General features: G+C 47.4%; 2 protein-coding genes across 7 annotated transcripts in view; one reads left to right on the forward strand and one right to left on the reverse strand.

Annotated features, from left to right (window-relative positions):
• Positions 1-1,036: 1,036 nt before the first annotated feature.
• Positions 1,037-6,751, forward strand: LOC147121520 (uncharacterized). Its single transcript, XM_085977854.1, has 3 exons — positions 1,037-1,087; positions 3,268-3,780; positions 6,051-6,751. The coding sequence occupies exons 1-3, from the start codon at positions 1,037-1,039 to the stop codon at positions 6,132-6,134; spliced, it is 648 nt and encodes a 215-aa protein (XP_085833980.1). The 3' UTR covers positions 6,135-6,751.
• Positions 6,752-7,255: 504 nt separating this feature from the next.
• Positions 7,256-20,682, reverse strand: part of LOC147121521 (uronyl 2-sulfotransferase-like) — a 122,444-nt gene continuing 109,017 nt past the window's right edge. For 2 of the 6 annotated variants that reach the window (XM_085981848.1, XM_085981847.1), the window contains 2 exons: positions 19,408-19,498; positions 7,964-8,057 (listed from right to left, as the gene is read on the reverse strand). In XM_085981848.1, coding sequence (XP_085837974.1) covers positions 8,051-8,057; positions 19,408-19,498 — 98 coding nt within the window. In that variant the 3' untranslated portion in view covers positions 7,964-8,050. Of the gene's footprint in view, positions 8,058-18,698; positions 18,700-18,888; positions 18,993-19,407; positions 19,499-20,682 lie in introns of all 6 variants that reach the window. The other 4 variants (XM_085981844.1, XM_085981843.1, XM_085981849.1 and 1 more) reach the window with 3 other exon arrangements.

The following is a 20,682-nucleotide window of genomic DNA, read 5'->3' on the forward strand; positions in this document are numbered from 1 at the left end:
TGACCTTTGATCTCAACTCCACCTGTCCGCCCGATCCCCATATCCCTTGATGGTGTATGGCATTTGCTGAAGCCTTCACTCACGTTGATCTGCCATGTGAGGTCATTAAACTTCTTGCGGCATTGGATGGCAGACCTGGGGACCACACTGGTGGCCGTCACAATCAGATATCTCCCACCACAGCCTTCTGCACCTATGGGCTGATGGTTTCCTGCCGGCTTGCGGGAAGAGGACAGCTTTCCTCTTCTCCACCGCCACCACCAGTGACGGTGGGCAGCACGGTGGCATAGTGGTTAGCACTGTTGCCTCACAGCGCCAGAGACCTGGGTTCGAATCCGGCCTCGGGCGACTGTCTGTGTGGAGTTTGCACATTCTCCCCGTGTTTGCGTGGGTTTTCTCCGGGTGCTCCGGTTTCCTCCCACACTCCAAAGATGTGTGGGTTAGGTTGATTGGCTATGATAAATTGACCCTTAGTGTTAGGGGGATTAAATACGTGGGGTTACAAGGATAGGGTGGGATATGTGTTGGTGTAGGGGTTACGGGGATTGGGTGGGATATGTGTCGGTGCAGGCTCGATGGGCCGAAATGGCCTCTATCTGCACTGTGGGGTTTCTGTGATTCTGTGACACCAGAGCCGCATCTGAGAAGCGCCTGGCTCTCTCCCTCTGCTGACGCTCAGCCATCGCTTCGTAGTTGCTTGTGCTTCCAAGTGGAGTTCCAAATGGAATGACGATGAAGTGCTGTTGCATACCCTTTAAGTACTGGATAAAGCTTAGGCCAAACATTACTTGGAATTAGACTGCACCGATATTGGCCTAGCTGTTGAGCGGTAAACCAATGAGCAGTGGTTTTAGCGCTGAGATCAGCGTTGTAATCATGTTAATGAGGACCGAGCGCGAATTTTACGTGCTACCTAGACCAGTTTGACCTGGCACAGCTACATAGCGCTGGGCCAGGTCATAGCTAATATCTAGGCCTATGAGTAGATAAAGCACTAAGTTTTGGGCTTTCAAAGCCCGCAGATTAAAAGGAGGAAATGAAGTCTGAGGCGCGCCATGGTTTTGAGGCCTTGAAAAAGAAGTTACGGGTAAGAGATGGCACAGTGAGTAGCTGAGGAACCAAAGACGGTGAGGTTCAAGGCAGCGATTATAATAGTGCGACAGAGGCACAGTAACATTACCAAAAAAAGTTCTAACTAACCCCAGAACACCAAAGCAACCGAGGCACTCTAAACAGGCTAAGAACAGGCCAATAGGCTACGAACGCAGCATGATCCAAGTGTTCGAAAGCACAGTTTCAATGCCAATGAGTGTATGTGAGAAAACGGGAGAAAAAAAAACTGAAGAGCGCTGCTGCATGATATATTTATATAAGTGCTGGGAATAATTTTCAGATACAAAATCATGAAAGGGTAGCTATCCCTTTCGCCAGCGTGACCGGACACCTTAACTGCGACAAAATGAAGCAACAGAGATTACAGAGGATTGGGTCATGCACTTTACCTCAGATCTGGGTTTAAATCCAGCGTAGAGTGATGAAGTGAAAGCCTCCTCTGTCTGCCTCAATCCAAATCCTAGTGCGTAGGGGGCGATAATACAAAACTGCCCCATAATGACGCTAAATTGGTAATTATGTTGAGAGCAGCCACAGAATGGGTGGTTAGGAAATAGAAAACTGTCACACTGGTATAGCAGGGGTTTGTTGAGAGGTCAGGGCTGAAGCACGTATTGAGACAGAGTAAAGGGAGCGAACTCATGCTGTACCTGTTCTGGGAGTGTTCGATGGGACAATGTAGAGGGAGCTTTACTCTGTATCTAACCTGTGCTGTACCTGCCCTGGGATTGTTTGATGGGGCAGTGTAGAGGGAGCTTTACGCCGTATCTAACCTGTGCTGTACCTGCCCTGGGAGTGTTTGATGAGACAGTGTATCATGTGCACGTAATTCTATGTTAAACTTATATCAAACCTTGGTTAGACCACACTTGGAGTACAGTCCTGGTCACCATATTATAAAAAGGATATACAGTAGAGGCACTGGAGCGGGTACAAAAAAGATTTACAAGGATGATAACAGAAATGCGAGGGTATTCCTAGCACGAAAGGATGAACAGGCTGGATCGCTTTTCTCTTGAAAGGGAAGGCTAGGGGGTGACCTAATTTAAAATTATGAAAGGTTTTGATGGAGTAGTGTGGTAAACCACTTTTATCGTTACACTATAGTTATCACTGTTGTATTGTTATCACCGTTATCACTGTTGTATCACGATACGAGGTCGCCTCTTGTCGCGCTGTTATACCTGGGCTGACCACCTCCGACTCCGCCCATGGCTCCACCTACCTGCCCAGGTATAAAGGTAGTCGACTGGCTGGTATTCCTCCTTGTTGGACCCGATCACCCACGAGGGTGGGCTCTGTTATTTAGTCAATAAAAACCTTTAGTTACGTTCCTAACTCGTCGCTTTTTATTGGACGAATTGATAGGTATATCAATTTTATTGACTAAATTTTAAAGATGTCTACTACTGGCCAGCCAGAAGCCCTCCCAGAAGCACAGCCACACCAGCCGGCTTGGCTGCAAGCCCTCAAACCACCGTACCTGGATCTAAACCCACAGGCAGCAAACGCAGCCCTCAACTTCAAACACTGGCTGGACTGCTTCGAATCCTACCTGGAAGAATCCGGCGCCCTGCAGAGATCCAAACTAAGACTTCTGAACGCCCAAGCGAGCCCGAGAGTATACGCACTCATCCAGGACACGACTACGTACGAGGCCGCTATCAACCTACTGAAACAGCAGTACCGCAGCCCGGTAAATTACATGTACACCAGGCACCTCCTAAGATCCCGCCCGCAACAGCCAGGAGAGTCTGTAGCTGAATTTTTACGGGCGCTAAGAGCACTCGGCAGGAACTGTGACTTTAAAGCGGTGACGGCTGTTGAAAATACGGAAGATAATATCCGCGATGCCTTTGTGAAAGGCCTACGGTCCGACTACTCACGGCAAAGACTGCTTGAAGCTAAAGACCTCGACCTGGACAAAGCTGAAGCCCTCGCTCTCTCCCTGGAGGTGGCCCATCAGGACCAGGAGGCGTTTTCCAGGTACTGCTCGCGACCCTGGGACTCGGGCCCGACCCCTACCGCAATACCCTTCGCAGCGCCGCCCCCGGGACCTACCTCAGCGTCGGCGTCCCGGACCCGCCACCCCCGGTACCGGCTCCGACATCGGGCACCCGCGATCGGGCCGCCGGCTGCTTCTTTTGCGGCCAGGAGAAGCACCCGAGGTCGCGCTGCCCAGCCAGGAACTCTACCTGCACAACCTGCAGGAAGAAAGGCCACTTCTCGAAGGCCTGCAGGAGCGGATCTTCAGAGGCCAGCAGTGCCTCATGCGAACTGTGGGGGCGGCCATCTTCTTTCACGGCAACTGAGGCCAGTATCCCCACACGTGAGTCATGGGGGCGGCCATCTTTGATCAAGGCAACCGACCCCAATAGTGCCTCATGTGAGTTATGGGGGCAGCCATCTTCTCCGCCATTTTGTCCTACCTCGTGGGAGACGCCATTTTACCCACCACGCCCGACTGCCACCGGGCCCCCGGACCTGACGACCGCCTCGCCCGCAGACGACAACGACTCGCTTACCTACACGCTAGCCTCCGTCACTCTGGATCAAGCCCGCCCACACCACCTGTCCAAGTCGATGATGGACATCAAAGTAAACGGCCACGCCACGACCTGCCTGTTCGACAGCGGAAGCACGGAGAGCTTCATCCACCCAGACACGGTGAGCCACTACTCCCTCCCTGTCCTGCCAACGCGCAACCGAATCTCGATGGCATCGAGGTCCCACGCCACGGACATTAGCGGCTACTGTGCTGTGACCTTGTCGGTTAAGGGTACAGAGTATAAAAACTTTAAACTCCTCGTCCTCCCCCAGCTCTGCGCTGCCGTCCTACTAGGGCTGGACTTCCAATCCCACCTCCAAAGTGTAACCCTAGCATACGGTGGACCCCTCCCCCCACTCACAGTCGACAACCAGCGAAGGTTAAACCGCCCACCGCGTAACACCTGCAGCCTATCCACCCTCAAGGTGCCGCCACCTTCCCTGTTCGCTAACCTCACCCCCGACTGCAAACCCGTCGCTACCAAGAGCAGGCGGTACAGCGCTGGGGACAGAGCTTTCATTAGCTCTGAGGTGCAGCGTCTCCTGAAGGAGGGCATCATCGAGGGGAGCAACAGCCCCTGGCGTGCCCAGGTCGTGGTCGTTAAGACCGGCGATAAAAATCGCCTGGTCATCGACTACAGCCAGACCATAAACAGATACACCCAGCTGGACGCATACCCCCTTCCCCGCATATCTGACATGGTCAATCAGATTGCACAATACCGCGTATTCTCGACCATCGACCTTAAGTCGGCCTACCACCAACTCCCTATCCACCCCGAGGACCGCCAGTACACCGCCTTCGAGGCGAATGGGCGCCTATACCACTTCCTTAGGGTCCCCTTCGGTGTCACCAACGGGGTCTCGGTCTTCCAAAGGGAGATGGACCGGATGGTTGACCAGAACGGACTGCAGGCCACATTCCCCTACCTAGATAACGTCACCATCTGCGGCCGCGACCGGCAGGACCACGACGTGAATCTGGAGAAATTCCTCCGTACAGCCCAACGGCTGAACCTCACCTACAATAAGGAGAAATGTGTGTTTAACACCTCGCGCCTTGCCATCCTTGGCTGTGTAGTAGAGAACGGACTCATCGGCTCCGACCCCGAAAGAATGCGCCCCCTCATGGAGCTACCCCTCCCCCACTGCCCTAAGGCACTTAAGAGAACCCTGGGGCTCTTCGCCTACTATGCCCAATGGGTGCCCAATTATGCGGACAAAGCCAGACCCCTCATGAAGTCCACATCCTTCCCCCTTACGGAGGAAGCGTGCGCAGCCTTCTCCCTCATTAAGGGAGACATTGCCAAGGCCACTATGCACGCAGTGGATGAGTCCATCCCCTTCCAAGTCGAGAGCGATGCATCCGACTTCGCCCTAGCCGCCACCCTTAACCAGGAGGGGAGACCGGTGGCCTTCTTCTCAAGGACCCTACAGGGCCCTGAGATCCGACACTCGTCGGTCGAGAAGGAGGCCCAGGCGATTGTGGAGGCAGTACGACGCTGGAGGCACTACCTGGCAGGCAAACGATTTACCCTCCTTACCGACCAACGTTCGGTCGCTTTTATGTTTAATAACAAGCTGAGGGGCAAAATCAAGAATGACAAGATCTTGAGGTGGAGAATCGAGCTCTCCACCTACGATTATGATATCTTGTACCGGCCAGGTAAGCTGAACGAACCCCCCGATGCTCTGTCACGAATTACATGCGCCAGCGCGCAAAGTGATAGACTTCAGACCCTCCACAACGACCTCTGCCACCCCGGGGTCACCAGACTTTACCACTTCATTAAGGCCCGCAACCTGCCCTACTCCATCGAGGAGGTCAGGACCATAACCAGGAACTGCCAGACCTGCGCCGAGTGCAAACCGCACTTCTTTAGGCCGGACAGAGCAAGCCTGATCAAGGCCACCCGCCCCTTCGAGCGCCTGAGCATCGACTTTAAGGGGCCCCTCCCGTCCTCTGACCGTAATGTGTATTTCCTCAACATTGTTGATGAGTACTCCCGTTTCCCCTTTGCCTTCCCCTGCCCAGACATGACCAGTACCACGGTCATTAAATGCCTGAACGACCTCTTCGCCTTGTTCGGGTTCCCAAACTATATACATAGTGACCGGGGCTCCTCTTTCATGAGCGAGGAACTCCGTCAGTTCCTACTAGCGAGAGGTATTGCAGCAAGTAGGACCACCAGCTACAACCCCCGAGGGAACGGCCAGGTGGAAAGAGAGAACGCGACGGTATGGAAGGCCGTCCTCTTAGCCTTAAAGTCTAAGGGCCTCCCAACCTCCCGCTGGCAGGAAGTCCTCCCGACAGCGCTGCACTCCATCCGGTCACTACTTTGCACTGCCGTTAACGCCACCCCCCATGAACGAATGTTTGTTTTCCCCAGGAAGTCGACTACGGGAACCACTCTACCAACCTGGCTGACCTCTCCGGGGCCCGTCTTGCTGCGAAAGCACGTGAGGGCCCATAAAACAGACCCCCTGGTCGAGAGGGTGAACCTCCTGCACGCCAACCCCCAGTACGCCTACGTGGCTTACCCAGACGGGCGGGAGGACACTGTCTCCTTACGAGACCTCGCACCCTCGGGCACTCCGGAGACACCACCTTTACCCCCCCCACCACCCCCCCAATTCCAGCCCAGGTAGACGGCATGCCGGAACCCCACGAGCCTTCGCCGACCACGCAGACACCAGCACTAACACCGGATAATGCAGCACCGCCGCTGCGACGATCGGAGAGGCTTACGAGGCCTCCGGACAGACTGACATACCAGAACTGGTAGTACACTTCACCCCGCCGGACTCAAATCTAAACAAGGGGTGAATGTGGTAAACCACTTTTATCATTACACTATAGTTATCACTGTTGTATTGTTATCACCGTTATCACTGTTGTATCACGATACGAGGTCGCCTCTTGTCGCGCTGTTATACCTGGGCTGACCACCTCCGACTCCGCCCATGGCTCCACCTACCTGCCCAGGTATAAAGGTAGTCGACTGGCTGGTATTCCTCCTTGTTGGACCCGATCACCCACGAGGGTGGGCTCTGTTATTTAGTCAATAAAAACCTTTAGTTACGTTCCTAACTCGTCGCTTTTTATTGGACGAATTGATAGGTATATCAAGTAGACAGAGAGAGTTTCCACTTGTGGGGAAGAGCAAAACTAGGGCCATCAATATAAGATAGTCACCAAGAAATCCAATAGGGAATTCAGAAGAAACGTCTTTACCCAGAAACTGATGAGAATGTGGAACTCGCTACCACAGGGAGTGGTTGAGGCAAATAGTATAGATGCATTTAAGGGGCGGTTAGATAAGCATATGAGGGAGAAAGGATTAGGAGGGTTATGCTGACAGAGTTAGATGACAAAGGATGGGAGGAGGCTCGAGTGGAGCATAAATGCTGGCATGGACTGGTTGGGCCAAATGGCTTGTTCCTGTGCTATTCTATGTAATTCTATGAAGTGATATCCAATCAGGCCTAAACTTGTCAATAGAAAATGTTTTCATTTACATAAACCAGAAAACAAAAGAGAAAGAGTAATGTAACTAACAAACGATCTTGGATTTCGTCTAGCCTTACAGCTGTACAATGCTTTCAAACTGTTTATTTTGACAAATCACAAATGTAAGTACAGTCCTGTGAAGACTACAAAATTCATTTTCTTAAATGCTCCAGTCCAACTTTATTTCCTTGGATGGTGTCTTCCATCTGAAGATCCAGAGGTTTAGGAAAATGAGCTAGTATCTAACTGGATTAGTACCTTTCTCAGATTGATATAATACGGTATTATCTTCTTTACACTTTTTAAACACGTAACTAAATAAATCATTCAATATATATTTTAATATGCAGATATAGTAGTTAAAAGTGTCTTACCTGCTGGTACAGCAGTTGGTAAAGAAACTTTAGAAATAAAAAATTTAAAAATCATGCAATAGCATGAAAAGTGTAAGTTACAAACATCTGCCTGGCAAAGACTGACTGAAATTGTGAATGTGTTAATCTAATCTCCAGAACAGACCAGCACTGCAGCATCTTCTGACCAAAAATGCATTCCTTGTGAAATGTCCATTGCAAATGACACACAGAATTCACCAAAAAACTAGCTCGCTGTAATCATCATCTATAAATATCTTTCAACCATGTGTCATCATCATCTTCACGGCTGGGCCCTGCAATCTCCAGCCGAGATGAAATTGTGTACTCTTTATTTGGAGCGCTGCCTTGAGTCTTGAGGCCAAATTTCCTTTTCAATAAATGGAACTGATCCTTGACATAGTTATAAAAGTCGTATTCGTATCGCATTCGTTGGTACAGCGCCTGAAGTGCTTCCGGGGAGGGTACTTGTTTCTTCACAGTGATTGTCCCATTTCCAAGTTTCTTATACTCTGTGAAGGAAGCAAAGTATTGTCAGCCATTCTAAGAAATAGACAACTCGCTAATATGAAAATTATTACAACAAATTATTTACTAATGATTATTATTTATTGATGCTCTCAGCTGAAATGCTGGAATTAAGTTATGAAAAATTCTCTAATCAACAGACTATTTGTGGCCAATTGAATCAAGCTCAGGTTTCCAAATTCTATTTTTTATATTGAAGCAAAATATATTTCAGAGCACTTTTGAAATTGTTACGATAGTTACGTTTACATAGACGATGGTAACACAATCAATCAGATAATACATGAGACTACAAAAATACAAACTACAAAAAATACAGTAAAGGAATAAGGAAGAATAGAGCAATTACAGAAAGGAAAGGGTGTAACAGCAGAAGGGGATAAGGAATGATAATAACAGCTATAGCAAGGATGGGGAGAACAGTAGCAGGGGATGAGGAATGTAGCAGATATAGAATAAAGACATGCATTTGTATAATGCCTTTAACTTTGAAAAACATTCTAAGACACTTCAGGGGAGAAAAAAACCAACGTAAAGCCAAAGAGCATGACATTAGAGGGATGACTAAAAGTTTGGTCGAGAGAGATGTGTTTAAACAAGTTCTTAAAGGAGGAGAGGGAAGTTGAAGGTAGAGGTTTAGGGAGGGAATTCCAGAGTGTGGGGCCTAGACGGCTGAAGGCATATGCGGGTGCCATTGGTGGCATGAAGGGAGGTGGTGAAATACAAGAGGATTGAGTCAGGGAATGGAGACTTTGGAAGGGTTTTTAGGGCTGGAGAAGGTTACAGAGTTAGGGACCAGCAAGGCCAAGGCAGATTTAAACATGAATGAGAATTTAAAATTTCAGGTGTTAAAGGACTGAGACACAGTGTATGTCAGCGAGGACAAGGGTGATTGGGACTTGGGGCAAGATAGGATAGGGGCAGGGGAGGATGAGAGGCTGGCCAGGACAGCATTGTAGTAATCAAATCTGTTGGTGGCAAAGGCACAGGCGTGTGTTTCAGTGACAGATGAACTAAGGTAGGGATGGAGATGGGTAATATTAGTGAAGTGGAAGTTGGTGTTCTTTGTATGGGAGAGCATATGGGGTTGGAAACTCAATGACGCCAAGTTTGCAAACAGCCTGGACCAGTGACCAGGGAGGGAATGGAGTCAGCAGGGAGGGGAATGGAGTCAGCAGTGAGGGTACTGAATTTGTGGCAGGGACTGGAGATGCTGGTTTTGGTCTTCCTAATGTTTAGCGGGAGAAAATTGGGGATCCTCTGAGATTGAATCTTGGACAAGTATCCTGACAGCACAGAGGCAATAGAGTGCGATTCAAGTGAGGTGGTGTAGAGGTAGAGCTGGGTATTGCCAGTGTACACGTGGAAGCTAACCTCTTGTCTGCAGATGATGCAGCTAAGGGGCATCGTGTAGATGAGGAAGATGAGGGGGCCCAAGAATAGGTTTAGGGGTACGGTAGCATAGTGGTTATGTTACAGGACTAGTAATCCGGAGGCATGGACTAATAATCTGGAGACACAAGTTGAAATCCCACCATGGCAGTTTGTGAATTTGAATTCAGCTAATTAAATAAATCTGGAATAAAAAGCTAGTAACAGTAATGGTGACCATGAAGCTATCAGATTGTCATAAAAACCCAACTTCACTAATGTCTTTTAGTGAAGGAAACCTGTCGTCCTTACCTGGCCTAAATGTGACTCCCGACCCACAGCATTGTGGTTGACTCTTAACTGCCCTCTGAAATGGCCACACAAGCCATTCAGTTGTACCAAACCAAAAAATTAAAATAAGAATAAAATTGGATTGACCATTCGACATCGACCTAGGCATTGGATTCGGACACGACAACAGCACACCCAGCCCAGTCGACCCTGCAAAGTCCTCATCGCTAAAATCTGAGGAGTTGTGCCAAAATTGAGAGCATTGTCCCACAGACTAGTCAAGCAACAGCCTGACATAGTCATACTCACAGAATCAAAACCATCAGTCAACATCCCAGGCTCCTCCATCACCACCCCTGGGTATGTCCTGTCCCACCAGGTGGTGGCACAGTAGTATACAGTCGGGAGGGAGTGGCCTTGGTAGTCCTCAACATTGACTCCGGACCCCATGAAGTCTCATGTCATCAGGTCAAACATGCGGAAGTAAACCTCCTGCTGATTACCACCTACTGCCCTCCCTAAGCTGATGAATCAGTACTTCTCCATGTTGAACACCACTTGGAAGCAGCAGAGTAGCAAGGTCACAGAATATACTCTGGATGTGGGACTTCAATGTCTATCACCAAGAGTGGCTTGGTAACACCCCTACTGACCGAGTCCTGAAGGACATAGCTGCCAGACTGCGGCAAGTGGTGAGAGAACAAACATGAGGGAAAACCTACTTTACCTCATCCTCAACAATTTACCTGTCGCAGATGCATCTGTCCATAACAGTATTGGTAGGAGTGACCACCACACAGTCCTTGTGGAGACGAAGTCCCATCATCACACTGCAGATACCCTCCATCATGTTGTGTGGCACTTACCACCATGCTAAATGGGATAGATTCAGAACAGATCTAGCAGCTCAAAACAGAGCATCCATGAAGCACTGTGGGCCATCAACAGCATCAGAATTGTATTCCACCACAATCTGTAAACTCATGGTCTGGCATATCCCTCACTCTACCATTACCATCAAGCCAGGTGATGAACTCTGGTTCAATGAGGAGTGTCGAAGAGCATACCAGGCATACCTGAAAGTGAGGTGCCAACCTGGTGAAGCTACAACACAGGACTACATGCATACTAAACAGCAGAAGCAGCATGCTATAGACAAGCGATCCACAACTAACGCATCAGATCAAAGCTCTGCTACATCCAGTCATGAGTAGTGGAGGACAATTAAACAACTAATGGGAGGAGGCGGCTCCATGAACATCCCCATCCTCAACAATGGCGGAGCCCAGCACGCAAGTGCAAAAGACAAGGCAGAAACATTCGCAACCATCTTCAGCCAGAAGTGCAGAGTGAATGATTCATCTTGGCCTCCTCCTGAGGTCCTCACCATCACAGATACTGGTCTTCAGCAAATTTGATTCAATGTCCCGGCTGTAGTGCTGAAAACTTGTGCTCCAGAACCAGCCATGCCTCTAGCCCAGCTGTTCCACTACAGTAACAAAACTGGCATCTACCCGACAAAGTAGAAAATTGCCCAGATATATCCTGTCCACAAAAAGCAGGACAAATCCAATCCGGCCAATTACAGCCCCATTAGCCTACTCTCAATCATCAGCAAAGTGATGGAAGGTGCCACTGACACCTCTTCCAACCTTTCTCCAGTCCAGCCATGTGAAGGTGATGTGAATGGACCCTAACCCTAAACTTCCTCCCACCCTGCTTCCTGCAAGGACTTTATTCCATTCTCCCAGTTTCTCCGTCTCCGCCACATCTGCTCTGACGATGCCACTGTCCAGAACCCCAAACACTCCTTCCAGGTGAAACAGAGATTTACTTGCACTTCTTGCAATTTAGTATACTGTATTCGCTGCTCATGATGCGGTCTCCTCTACATTGGGGTGACCAAACGCAGATTGGGTGACCGCTTTCTGGAACACCTCCGTTCAGTCCGTAAGGGTGACCCCGAGCTTCCGGTCGCCGGTCACTTTAATTCTCCGCTCCACTCAGACCTCACTGTCCTCGGCCTCTTACACTGTTCCAATGAAGCTCAACGTAAGCTTGAGGAACAGCACCTCATCTTTCCATTAGGCACTTTACAGCCTTCTGGACTCAACAGAGTTCAACAATTTCAGACCATAACCTCTGCCCCTATTCTTTTTTTCCCATTTTTTTTCTCTCTCTCTTCCACATGGCAGCTGTCTTTCATTCTGTGCCATTTACACTTCATTTAGAGCCACCTTTTGTTTCTTAACTTGTCCCATTACCATCTCCTTTTGCCTTGCACCATCTCTTAATGTCTCCTGCCTTCCATCCTATCACAGACCTTCCCTTTTCTTCTTTCCTCCCCTCCACCTTTCCCTGCCCCTGCTTAAAAACCTGTTCGATCTCCAACTTTTTCCAGTTCTGACGAAGGGTCATCGACCTGAAACGTTAACTCTGTTTCTCTCTCTGCCTGACGTGCTGAGTATTTCCAGCATTTTCTGTTTTTATTTCAGATTTCCAGCATCCGCAGTATTTTGCTTTTGTTCTAGGACCCTGTTGAGCACATAGAAACATAGAAGATAGGAGCAGGAGTTGGCCATTCGGCCCCTCGAGCTTCTCCGCTATTCAATGCGATCATGGCTGATCATCCAAGTTCAGTACCTGGTCCCTGCTTTCTCCCCATACCCCTTGATCCCTTTAGCCTTAAGAAATATATCCAACTCCTTCTTGAATATATTTAATGAATTGGCCTCTACTGCCTTCTGTGGTAGAGAATTCCACAGGTTCACCACTCTCTGGGTGAAGAAATTCCTCCTCATTTCTGTCCTAAAAAGCCTACCCCTTATCCTTAGACTGTGACCCCTGGTTCTGGACTCCCCGACCATCGGGAACATCCTCCCTGCATCTAGTCTGTCCAGTCCTGTCAGAATTTTATAAGTTTCAATGAGATCCCCTCTCATTCTTCTAAACTCCAGCGAGTACAAGCCCAATCGACCCAATCTCTCCTCAAAAGTCATTCCTGCCATCCCAGGTAACAGCCTGGTGAATCTTCGCTGAACTCCTTCCATGGCAAGAATATCCTTCCTCAGATAAGGCGACCAAAACTGCACACAATACTCAAGATGTGGTCTCACCAAGGCCCTGTACAACTGCAGCAAGACATCCTTGTTCCTGTACTCAAACCCTATCGCTACGAAGGCCAACATACCATTTGCCTTCTTAACTGCCTGCTGCACCTGCATGCTTACCTTCAGCGACTGGTGCACAAGGACACCCAGGTCTCGTAGCACAGTATTAGACAACAGTATAGGAAAGGGTGACTTGTAACTATGAGTAAATAAAACACAATTGATCGTCTTCCGTGTCATTCTTGGCTCAGTGGTAGCACTCTCACCTCTGAGTTAGAAGGTTGTGGGTTCAAGTCTCACTCCAGGGACTTGAGCACAAAATCTAGGCTGACATTCCCAGTGCAGTGCTGAGAGTGCTATACTGTCGGAGGTGCGTCTTTCAGATGAAATGTTAAACCGAGGCCCCGCTTGCCCTCTCAGGTGGGCGTAAAAGATCCCACGGCCCTATTTTGAAGAACAGGGAAGTTGTCTTGGCTAATATTTATCCCTCAACCACCACCAGATTGTCTAGTAATTATCGTACTGCTGTTTGTAGGAGCTTGCTGTGCGAAAATAGACTGGGGGGGGGGGGGGGGTGAGTAAACAGAATAACGGGCAAGGAAGATGAAGAATTCCTAAAATGTGTACAGAAGAACTTTCTTAATCAGTATGTTCCCAGCCCAACGAGGAAGGAAGCAATGTTGGATCTATTTCTAGGGAATGAAGTAGGGCAAGTGGAGTCATATAGTCATAACGGCACAGAAGGAGGCCCTTCGGTCCATCGAGTCTGACATGAATCAGTCATTCATGAAAGACTTATGAAATAATACTGAGCAGCCTACGGGTGGCACTGTCCAGGGAGAGTATAAATACTCGGGCACGGGCCCAGCTTGCGCAGGACATTCTTAACAGGAACTGGTGAAGGACACAACTAGACCTCCATGTTGTAAAACAGTTGATTAAAGCTTTGTTTAATGCTTAGACCGAGTGCCTAGTAGTTTTCTTACGTCAGAGTCCGTGCCGGCTCTCTGCAGAGCAATCCAGTCAGTCCCATTCCCCCGCTCTATCCCCATAGCCCTGCAAGTTTATTTCCCCCAAGTGCCTATTCAGTCTCCCCTTGAAAACAGAGTGTCTCTGCTTCCACCACTTCCGTCGGCAGCGAGTTCCAGGTCCTCACCACTCGTTGCATAAAAAAGTTTTTCCTCACATTCCCCCCTGTATCTCTTGCCCAAAACCTTAAATCTGTGTCCCCTAGTCCTTGTACCATCGACTAGTGGGAACAGCCTTTCCCCGTCCAGCCTATCCAAACTCGTCATAACCTTGTACACCTCTAGCAAATCACCCCTCAACCTCCTTTGCTCTAATGAAAACAAATCCAGCTTCTCCAACCTGTCCTTGTAGCTAAGATCTCCCATCCCCGGAACCATTCTGGTAAATCTCCTCTGCACCCTCTCAAGGGCTTTCACATCCTTCCTAAAGTGTGGTGACCAGAACTGGATGCAATACTCCAGTTGTGGCCTAACCAGCAATTTAGGCCTGGAATGTGTTTCAGTGGGAGAACATCTGGGTAATAGTGATCATATAATTAGGATGAAAGAAAAATCAAAGCTCAAAATATCCAACTGGAAAAGAGCCAATTTCAGTGATTTGAGAAGGGATCTAAGTGGACTGGAAACAAAGATTGGCCAGGGATACAGAAAATGAACAATGGCAGGCCTTCAACACAGAGCTAGATCGGGTACAAACCAAGCATATTCCTATAAAGCAAGCAACAGCTCCCTGAATGACAAAGGAAATAGAGGTTAAAATAAAACAGAAAAACGTCAGGTACAGAATACAGTAGAAAACCAGGCAGAATATAGTGTGTAGGGAGAAATTGAAAGCGTATAAAAGGGCAAAGACAGAGTATGAAAAAAGATTAGTGAGCAATATAAAAGGGAACCCAAAAATATATAAAGTAAAAGGATAGTTAAAGCTCAGGCGGGGCCAATTAGGGAGAAGAAAGGAAATCTTGTGGAGGCAGAGGGCATGACTGAGGTACTGAATGAGTACTTGGCATCTGTCTTCACAAAAGAAGAGGATGAAGTTAATGTTGTAGTAGGAGCAGGGAGTAGAGATATTGGATAGGATTAAAAAAAAAAGATAGAAAGGAGGTGCTAAGTAGCTTGCCATCACTCAAAGTTAGTAAGTCACCCGGTCCAGATGGGATGCATCCTAGGTTGCGGAGGGAAGCTAGGGTGGACACAGTAGGAGCTCTGACCACAATCTTTCAATCCTGCTTGAAATTAGGAGAATTTCCCCCCCCCCCCAGAGGTTTGTTAAGATATGAAACACACTACTTGAAAGGGTGGTGAAATCAGATTCCATCAGAACTTTCAAAAGGCAACTGGACTTGAAGAGGACTAATTTGCAGTATTATGGGAAAAAAGCTGAGGTGTGGGACTAAACTGGACAGCGCTTTCAAAGAGTCAGCACAGGCAAGATGGGCCGAATGGCTTCCTTCTGTGCTGCATGATTCTATCGTGTGATATTTTAAGCTAGGTTGGTGGGAGCAGGAGTTTGGGGAAAGTTCAAGCATACTGGGAACCAACAAATGACCAAGTTATATACTTCAATTTGGAATGCAAGTTCCTTCTTCTTTATTAAGAAGGTAAGTAGATTACCTTTTAATGAGCAGTCAGATGAACAACTGACCAACAGAATGTCACAGGCCGCCCGGTTTAACTTTCCCAGTTCTCATTAAGAGGTTCACAAGTCAATGAGATTAACAATGATCTTTTGAGCTGACGGGGGTGAAATTGGTGTTCGGCGGTAGCACAAAACAGGCGATAGCGAATTTGCAGCCCATGTTACTCCACTTCCTTCGAGACTCCACCGGCGGCTGTGCCTTCAGCCGTCTAGGCACCAAGCTCTGGAATTCCCTTCCTAAACCTCTCCGCCACTCTCTATTCCTTTAAGATGCTCTTTAAAACCAACCTCTTTGACTAAGCTTTTGTGCACCTGTCCTAATGTCCCCTTCTTTGACTCGGTGTCAATTTTTGTCTGATTACATGCCTTGAGGCGTTTTATTAAGTTAAAGGCGCTAAATAAATGCAAGTTGTTATTCAGGCGATATCTAATCATTTGATAGATTCCTAGAGATTGCAGCACAGGAGGCCATGTGGTCCATCATGCCTTTGCCGGTGCTGACTCTTCAACTGGAGCTGTCTACTCTAATCCAATTTCTCTGCCTTTTCCAACATCCTTTTATATTCTTCCTTTTCAAACACATCCAATTCCCTTTTAAATTGTATTATAGTTTATGTCTCAGTAGCTACCTGGATCACAGAATCACAGAATCCCCACAGTGCAGATCGAGGCCATTTCAGCCCATCGAGCCTGCACCGACACATATCCCACCCGATCCCCGTAACCCCTACACCAACACATATCCCACCCTATCCCCGTAACCCCACGTATTTAATCCCCCTAACACTAAGGGTCAATTTATCATGGCCAATCAACCTAACCCGCACATCTTTGGACTGTGGGAGGAAACCGGAGCACCCGGAGAAAACCCACGCAAACACGGGGAGAATGTGCAAACTCCACACAGACAGTCGCCCGAGGCCGGATTCGAACCCGGGTCCCTGGCGCTGTGAGGCAACAGTGCTAACCACTATGCCACCGTGCTGCCAGTAGTAAAGCATTCCATAGTCTAAAAGTCTGCTGTGTGAAATAAATCTAATTTCACCCTTCATTTTTCTAGTGATAGTTCTGAGTCTATGCCACCTTGTTACTGATTCACCAACCGATGAAAACAATCTTTCACCATTTATCTTCTCAAAACCTCTACTAGATCCACATTAACCCAGAAAATACTGGAAATATTCAGCAGGTCAGGCAGCATCTGTGGAAAGAGACAGAGTTAACGTTTCGGGTCGATGGCCTTTCGTCCCAGTTCTGATGCAAGGTCATCGATCTGAAACGTCAACTCTGTTCCTCTCTCCACAGATGCTGCCTGACCTGCTGAGCATTGCCAGCATTTTCTGTTTTTATTTCAGATTTCCAGTATCCGCATTATTTTGCATTAACCCTCTGTTTTAGTGATGTGTGTTCAGTTCCAGCGATCTGTGGCTGTTATATTGATCAGTACGCTCTGGTGTAGTGAGCTGTGTGCTCTGTTATCATGCTCGTTATCTTGCCCTGTGTGCTCTAATCTGAAAGGAGCTGGAGACATGGGCCCAGAAATTCGGGTCGAGGGCTTCCCGCGGGTGCAAGCCCCCGACCTGCACTTACCTTGCGCGCTGGTAGTTGAGCTGCAGGGCCCCGTGGAATTCCGATCCGGGGCCTGGTCCAGCTGCCGGCGCGCTGTGCTTGCGTATCCCAGGGGCGCAGTTAGTGCGATGCGTCCCCTGGGATCACGTGAGCCATGGGCAGCCAATCGGAGGAGGGAAAAGCCCATTCATAAGATTGACAGGAAGACCTGTCAAAACTTATAAATACTACGGCCCCAAAATAGCAGTAAACCTTCAAATAATTTTTTTTTTTTAAATCACACTTTTTAAATAAACTATAAATTACATTAAATAACTATTTTAAACAATAATTTAAATTTTTGAAAAAAATAATTTTATATTCTAACAGGGCTAAAAATAAACTTACCTTGCTTTAAAGTATTTAAAAATAATAAACCTGTGAAAAAAATGTTTTAATTTTAATTAATTGACCACTTACCTTGTAAAAAGCAGGCCTTACGCCTGCTTTTTACATTTCTAAATACTGCAGGCTTACGATCCCGGGAAAACCTACAAAAAAAACCTAAGTTCAAAGCGCACGCGTAGCCTCTCCTGCGCGCGCGTTCGAACTCTGAACCCCTTCGTTCAGAGGATCGGAAGTGCCGGTTTCCCGCGCATGCGCAGTGCATGCAGAAAACCGGCACTTCCATTCGGCCTACGGGTGAGTACCCCGTGCGTACTCACCCATGGAGACCCGAATTTCTGGGTCATGAAGATTCTTGGTTATTTCGAGAGCCACTGGCAGTGTCATCACTCCGTTTGTGATTTTCTGCAGGTCTTTCTCAAGCAGATAACACAGCTTTGTAACTGCCTCCCTGCTAAACCTGGGTCTCAGGAGATAGTGCTTAGTCATTGCCAGGAAGCTGCACCTGGGCCTATACAGAGACAATGGATAGCATAATGGCCGATGTAGACAGTTGGCCTCTGGTGTCAGCTTATTTCTGTGGCAACTCTTCGCTTCTGCTGGTCACCCTCCACTAAATCAAGTGACAGGGGCGCACCGAAAGCAATCCCCTTGACTGCTCAAACTGATTGACACTGCTGTAGTTCCCTTCCGTTGCTGATGTGCGAGAACCTGCCTGGGCGCTAATGCCCATTTCATACAGCAAGATTAGCACATTGTGTGAAGGCAGCAATTTCACTACCCTCAATGAGCAACAATGCTTCAATTTGCATGCAGAACAAACCAATACACAGTGTGTGTATGTGCCACAGCACAGATCACTGCAATTTCAGTAAGTGGGAATCATGCAGACTCTGGTACCCTCAAAACTGCTGGGCAAAATCGCACCATTAGCGCTGAAGTAACACTACGCTGACAGCAAATTCTAGGCTCATATCTCAATTCGACTATTCTGTAAAGTCCTTTCCCGGTGCAGTCGCTCTATTACAATATTCAATTTGCAAGATCCCACAAGCAACATACAAATGAAAGGAGAGAGACGGCTGCACAGGAGCCATGTATTGGTTTGTTCTGCATGCAAAAGACAATTTGCTTGGGAAATAGCAAAAGACGACGTATAGATCTTATTGTACAGATGGTGTTTGGAAGCTCCCACTATTGCATGGGGACCAACCCTACTACAATTCGTAGCACTCTTGCCTTTGAGTCAGAAGGTTGTGGATTCAAGCCACACGCCAGGTCTTAAGCATATAATCTGGGCTGACACTTCAATGCAATACTAAGGGAGGTGCCTATAACACTATTCAAAGAAGAGCAGGGTATTGGCCAATACTCATTCCTCAACCAAGAACCACCAAACTGATTAATTGGTAATTTACCTCACCTTTTAAACTGGCTGCCGTGTTTCCTCACATAATGATATCAACTGCATTTTTTTTTGAAAAAGCAACTCAATGGCTGTGAAGCACTTTGGAATGTCCTGAGGATCTGAAAGCGATATATTAATGCAAATTCTTTCTTTCTAACCATGTACATAAAGGTTAAGTACAGATGAGGGAGGCCATTTGGCCCATCTACCTCATCCTTCCAAAAAGGTCTACAGTTCCTGCCATCTCAACATCTAAATGCAGTTTGAATGACTCCTGAGCATTTGCCTCAACTTCACCCACCCAGAGACCATTTCCGGTATTGATCACTGTACGTGTGAAGTGTTTCTTGAAATTAGTCCTGAACTTGCCTTTCATCAGTTTGTACCCGTGTCCTCTTGCCCTGCATTCGTGGCTTAACTTGACATAGTGCTCAGGATTAATCTTTTCCATTCCACTTAGTGTCTTCTATACCTCGATAATGTGTCCTCTCATTCGGCTACTTTCAAAGGCTGAAGGGTCCAAGTTTTTCTAACCTTTCCTTACAACTCAGTCCTCTGACACCAAGGATCAGCCTCGTAGCCCTTCTCTGCACCGCTTCCACTGCTTGGAGGTTTCCCCTGGTGCCTTCGTAAACCGGAAATAAGATAATCACAAAAAGAATTAAAGGGCTGGTTAGAATGTGGAATCCTCTGCCACAAACCGCTGTTGAAGCAGAGTCCATAAATTCCTTTATTTAAAAAGGGAATTAGATAGTTGTTTCCTCAGAAAAGAGGAATGTTGAAGAGCACGGGGAGCAAGCAGGAGCGTGGGATTAGACGAGGTGGCTCATGGAGACAACAACCGGCAGAGACTTGATGCGTCAATTGGTCCGTTTGTGTACTGGAACATTTTCTGATTCTAGCAATATTAGCATATCCTCGCAACCACAAGGAGTAGTCGAGGCAAATAGCATAGATGCATTTAAGGCAAAGTTAGATAAACATGAGGGAGAAAGGAATAGAAAGTTATGCTGATTGGGTTAAATGAAGAGGGGTGGGAAGAGGCTCATGTACAGCATAAACACCATGGACCAGTTGGGTTGAATGGCCTGTTTCTGCGCTGTACATTCTATGTAACTCTGTTGTTATCTGCATAGTTAATTCTTGAAAGTTTAAAGGAACGTCAATTTGAGTAAAATATTAAAGGAAATAAAATGTAAAGTAACACGTAGTGCTCTTTTTATTAACAAAACAACTCGGTCTGTGCATCTGTTGGGCAGCTGTCGATTCACAAGTTACAAAAGCTGGACAAAAAATACTTGGACCATGCGACCATTAAAGACTCCCTTTGATCTACACGAGCAAAGATGACTAAATGCCACGAACTTTTGGAAGGGTTCTAATATATCTTAAAGTACCACAGGAGCAGTGTCATACAAGTTCCTAAAAGAGCTGATGAACTACCACAGTATATCTAGGGTAGTGCAGTGGTTATATTACTGGACTGCTAATCCAGAGAACGCGAGTTGAAATCCCACCAGAGCAGTTTGAGAATTTGACTTCAATTTAAAAAGAAATCTGGAAATAAAAAGCTGGCATCAGTACAAGTGACCATGAAGCTGTCGGATTGTCATACAAACCTAACTGGTTCAACAATGCCCTTTAGGGAAGAATATCTGCTGTCCTTACCTGGTCTGGCCTACATGTGGCACCAGTTTCACACCAACATAGTTGATTCTTAACTGCGCTCTGAAGTGGCCTAACAAGCCACTCAGTTGTATCAAATTAGGGATGGACAATAAATGTGACACCCACATCCCAAAAATGAAT

The sequence above is a fragment of the Somniosus microcephalus genome, chromosome 3 (assembly GCF_052327205.1).
Source record: "Somniosus microcephalus isolate GS21.2 chromosome 3, FLI_Smic_1.0, whole genome shotgun sequence".
NCBI classification, from domain to species: Eukaryota; Metazoa; Chordata; class Chondrichthyes; order Squaliformes; family Somniosidae; genus Somniosus; species Somniosus microcephalus.

What these genes read in the sequence shown, in the direction of transcription:
- LOC147121520 (XM_085977854.1), top strand. Translation starts at nt 1,037, where the DNA reads ATGAAGTCTGAGGCGCGCCATGGTTTTGAGGCCTTGAAAAAGAAGTTA. An exon ending in CCTTGAAAAAGAAGTTACGG is followed by an intron (nt 1,088 to 3,267) that starts GTAAGAGATGGC and finishes TTTTGCGGCCAG; the next exon opens with GAGAAGCACCCGAGGTCGCG. An exon ending in GCTTCATCCACCCAGACACG is followed by an intron (nt 3,781 to 6,050) that starts GTGAGCCACTAC and finishes TGTTTTCCCCAG; the next exon opens with GAAGTCGACTACGGGAACCA.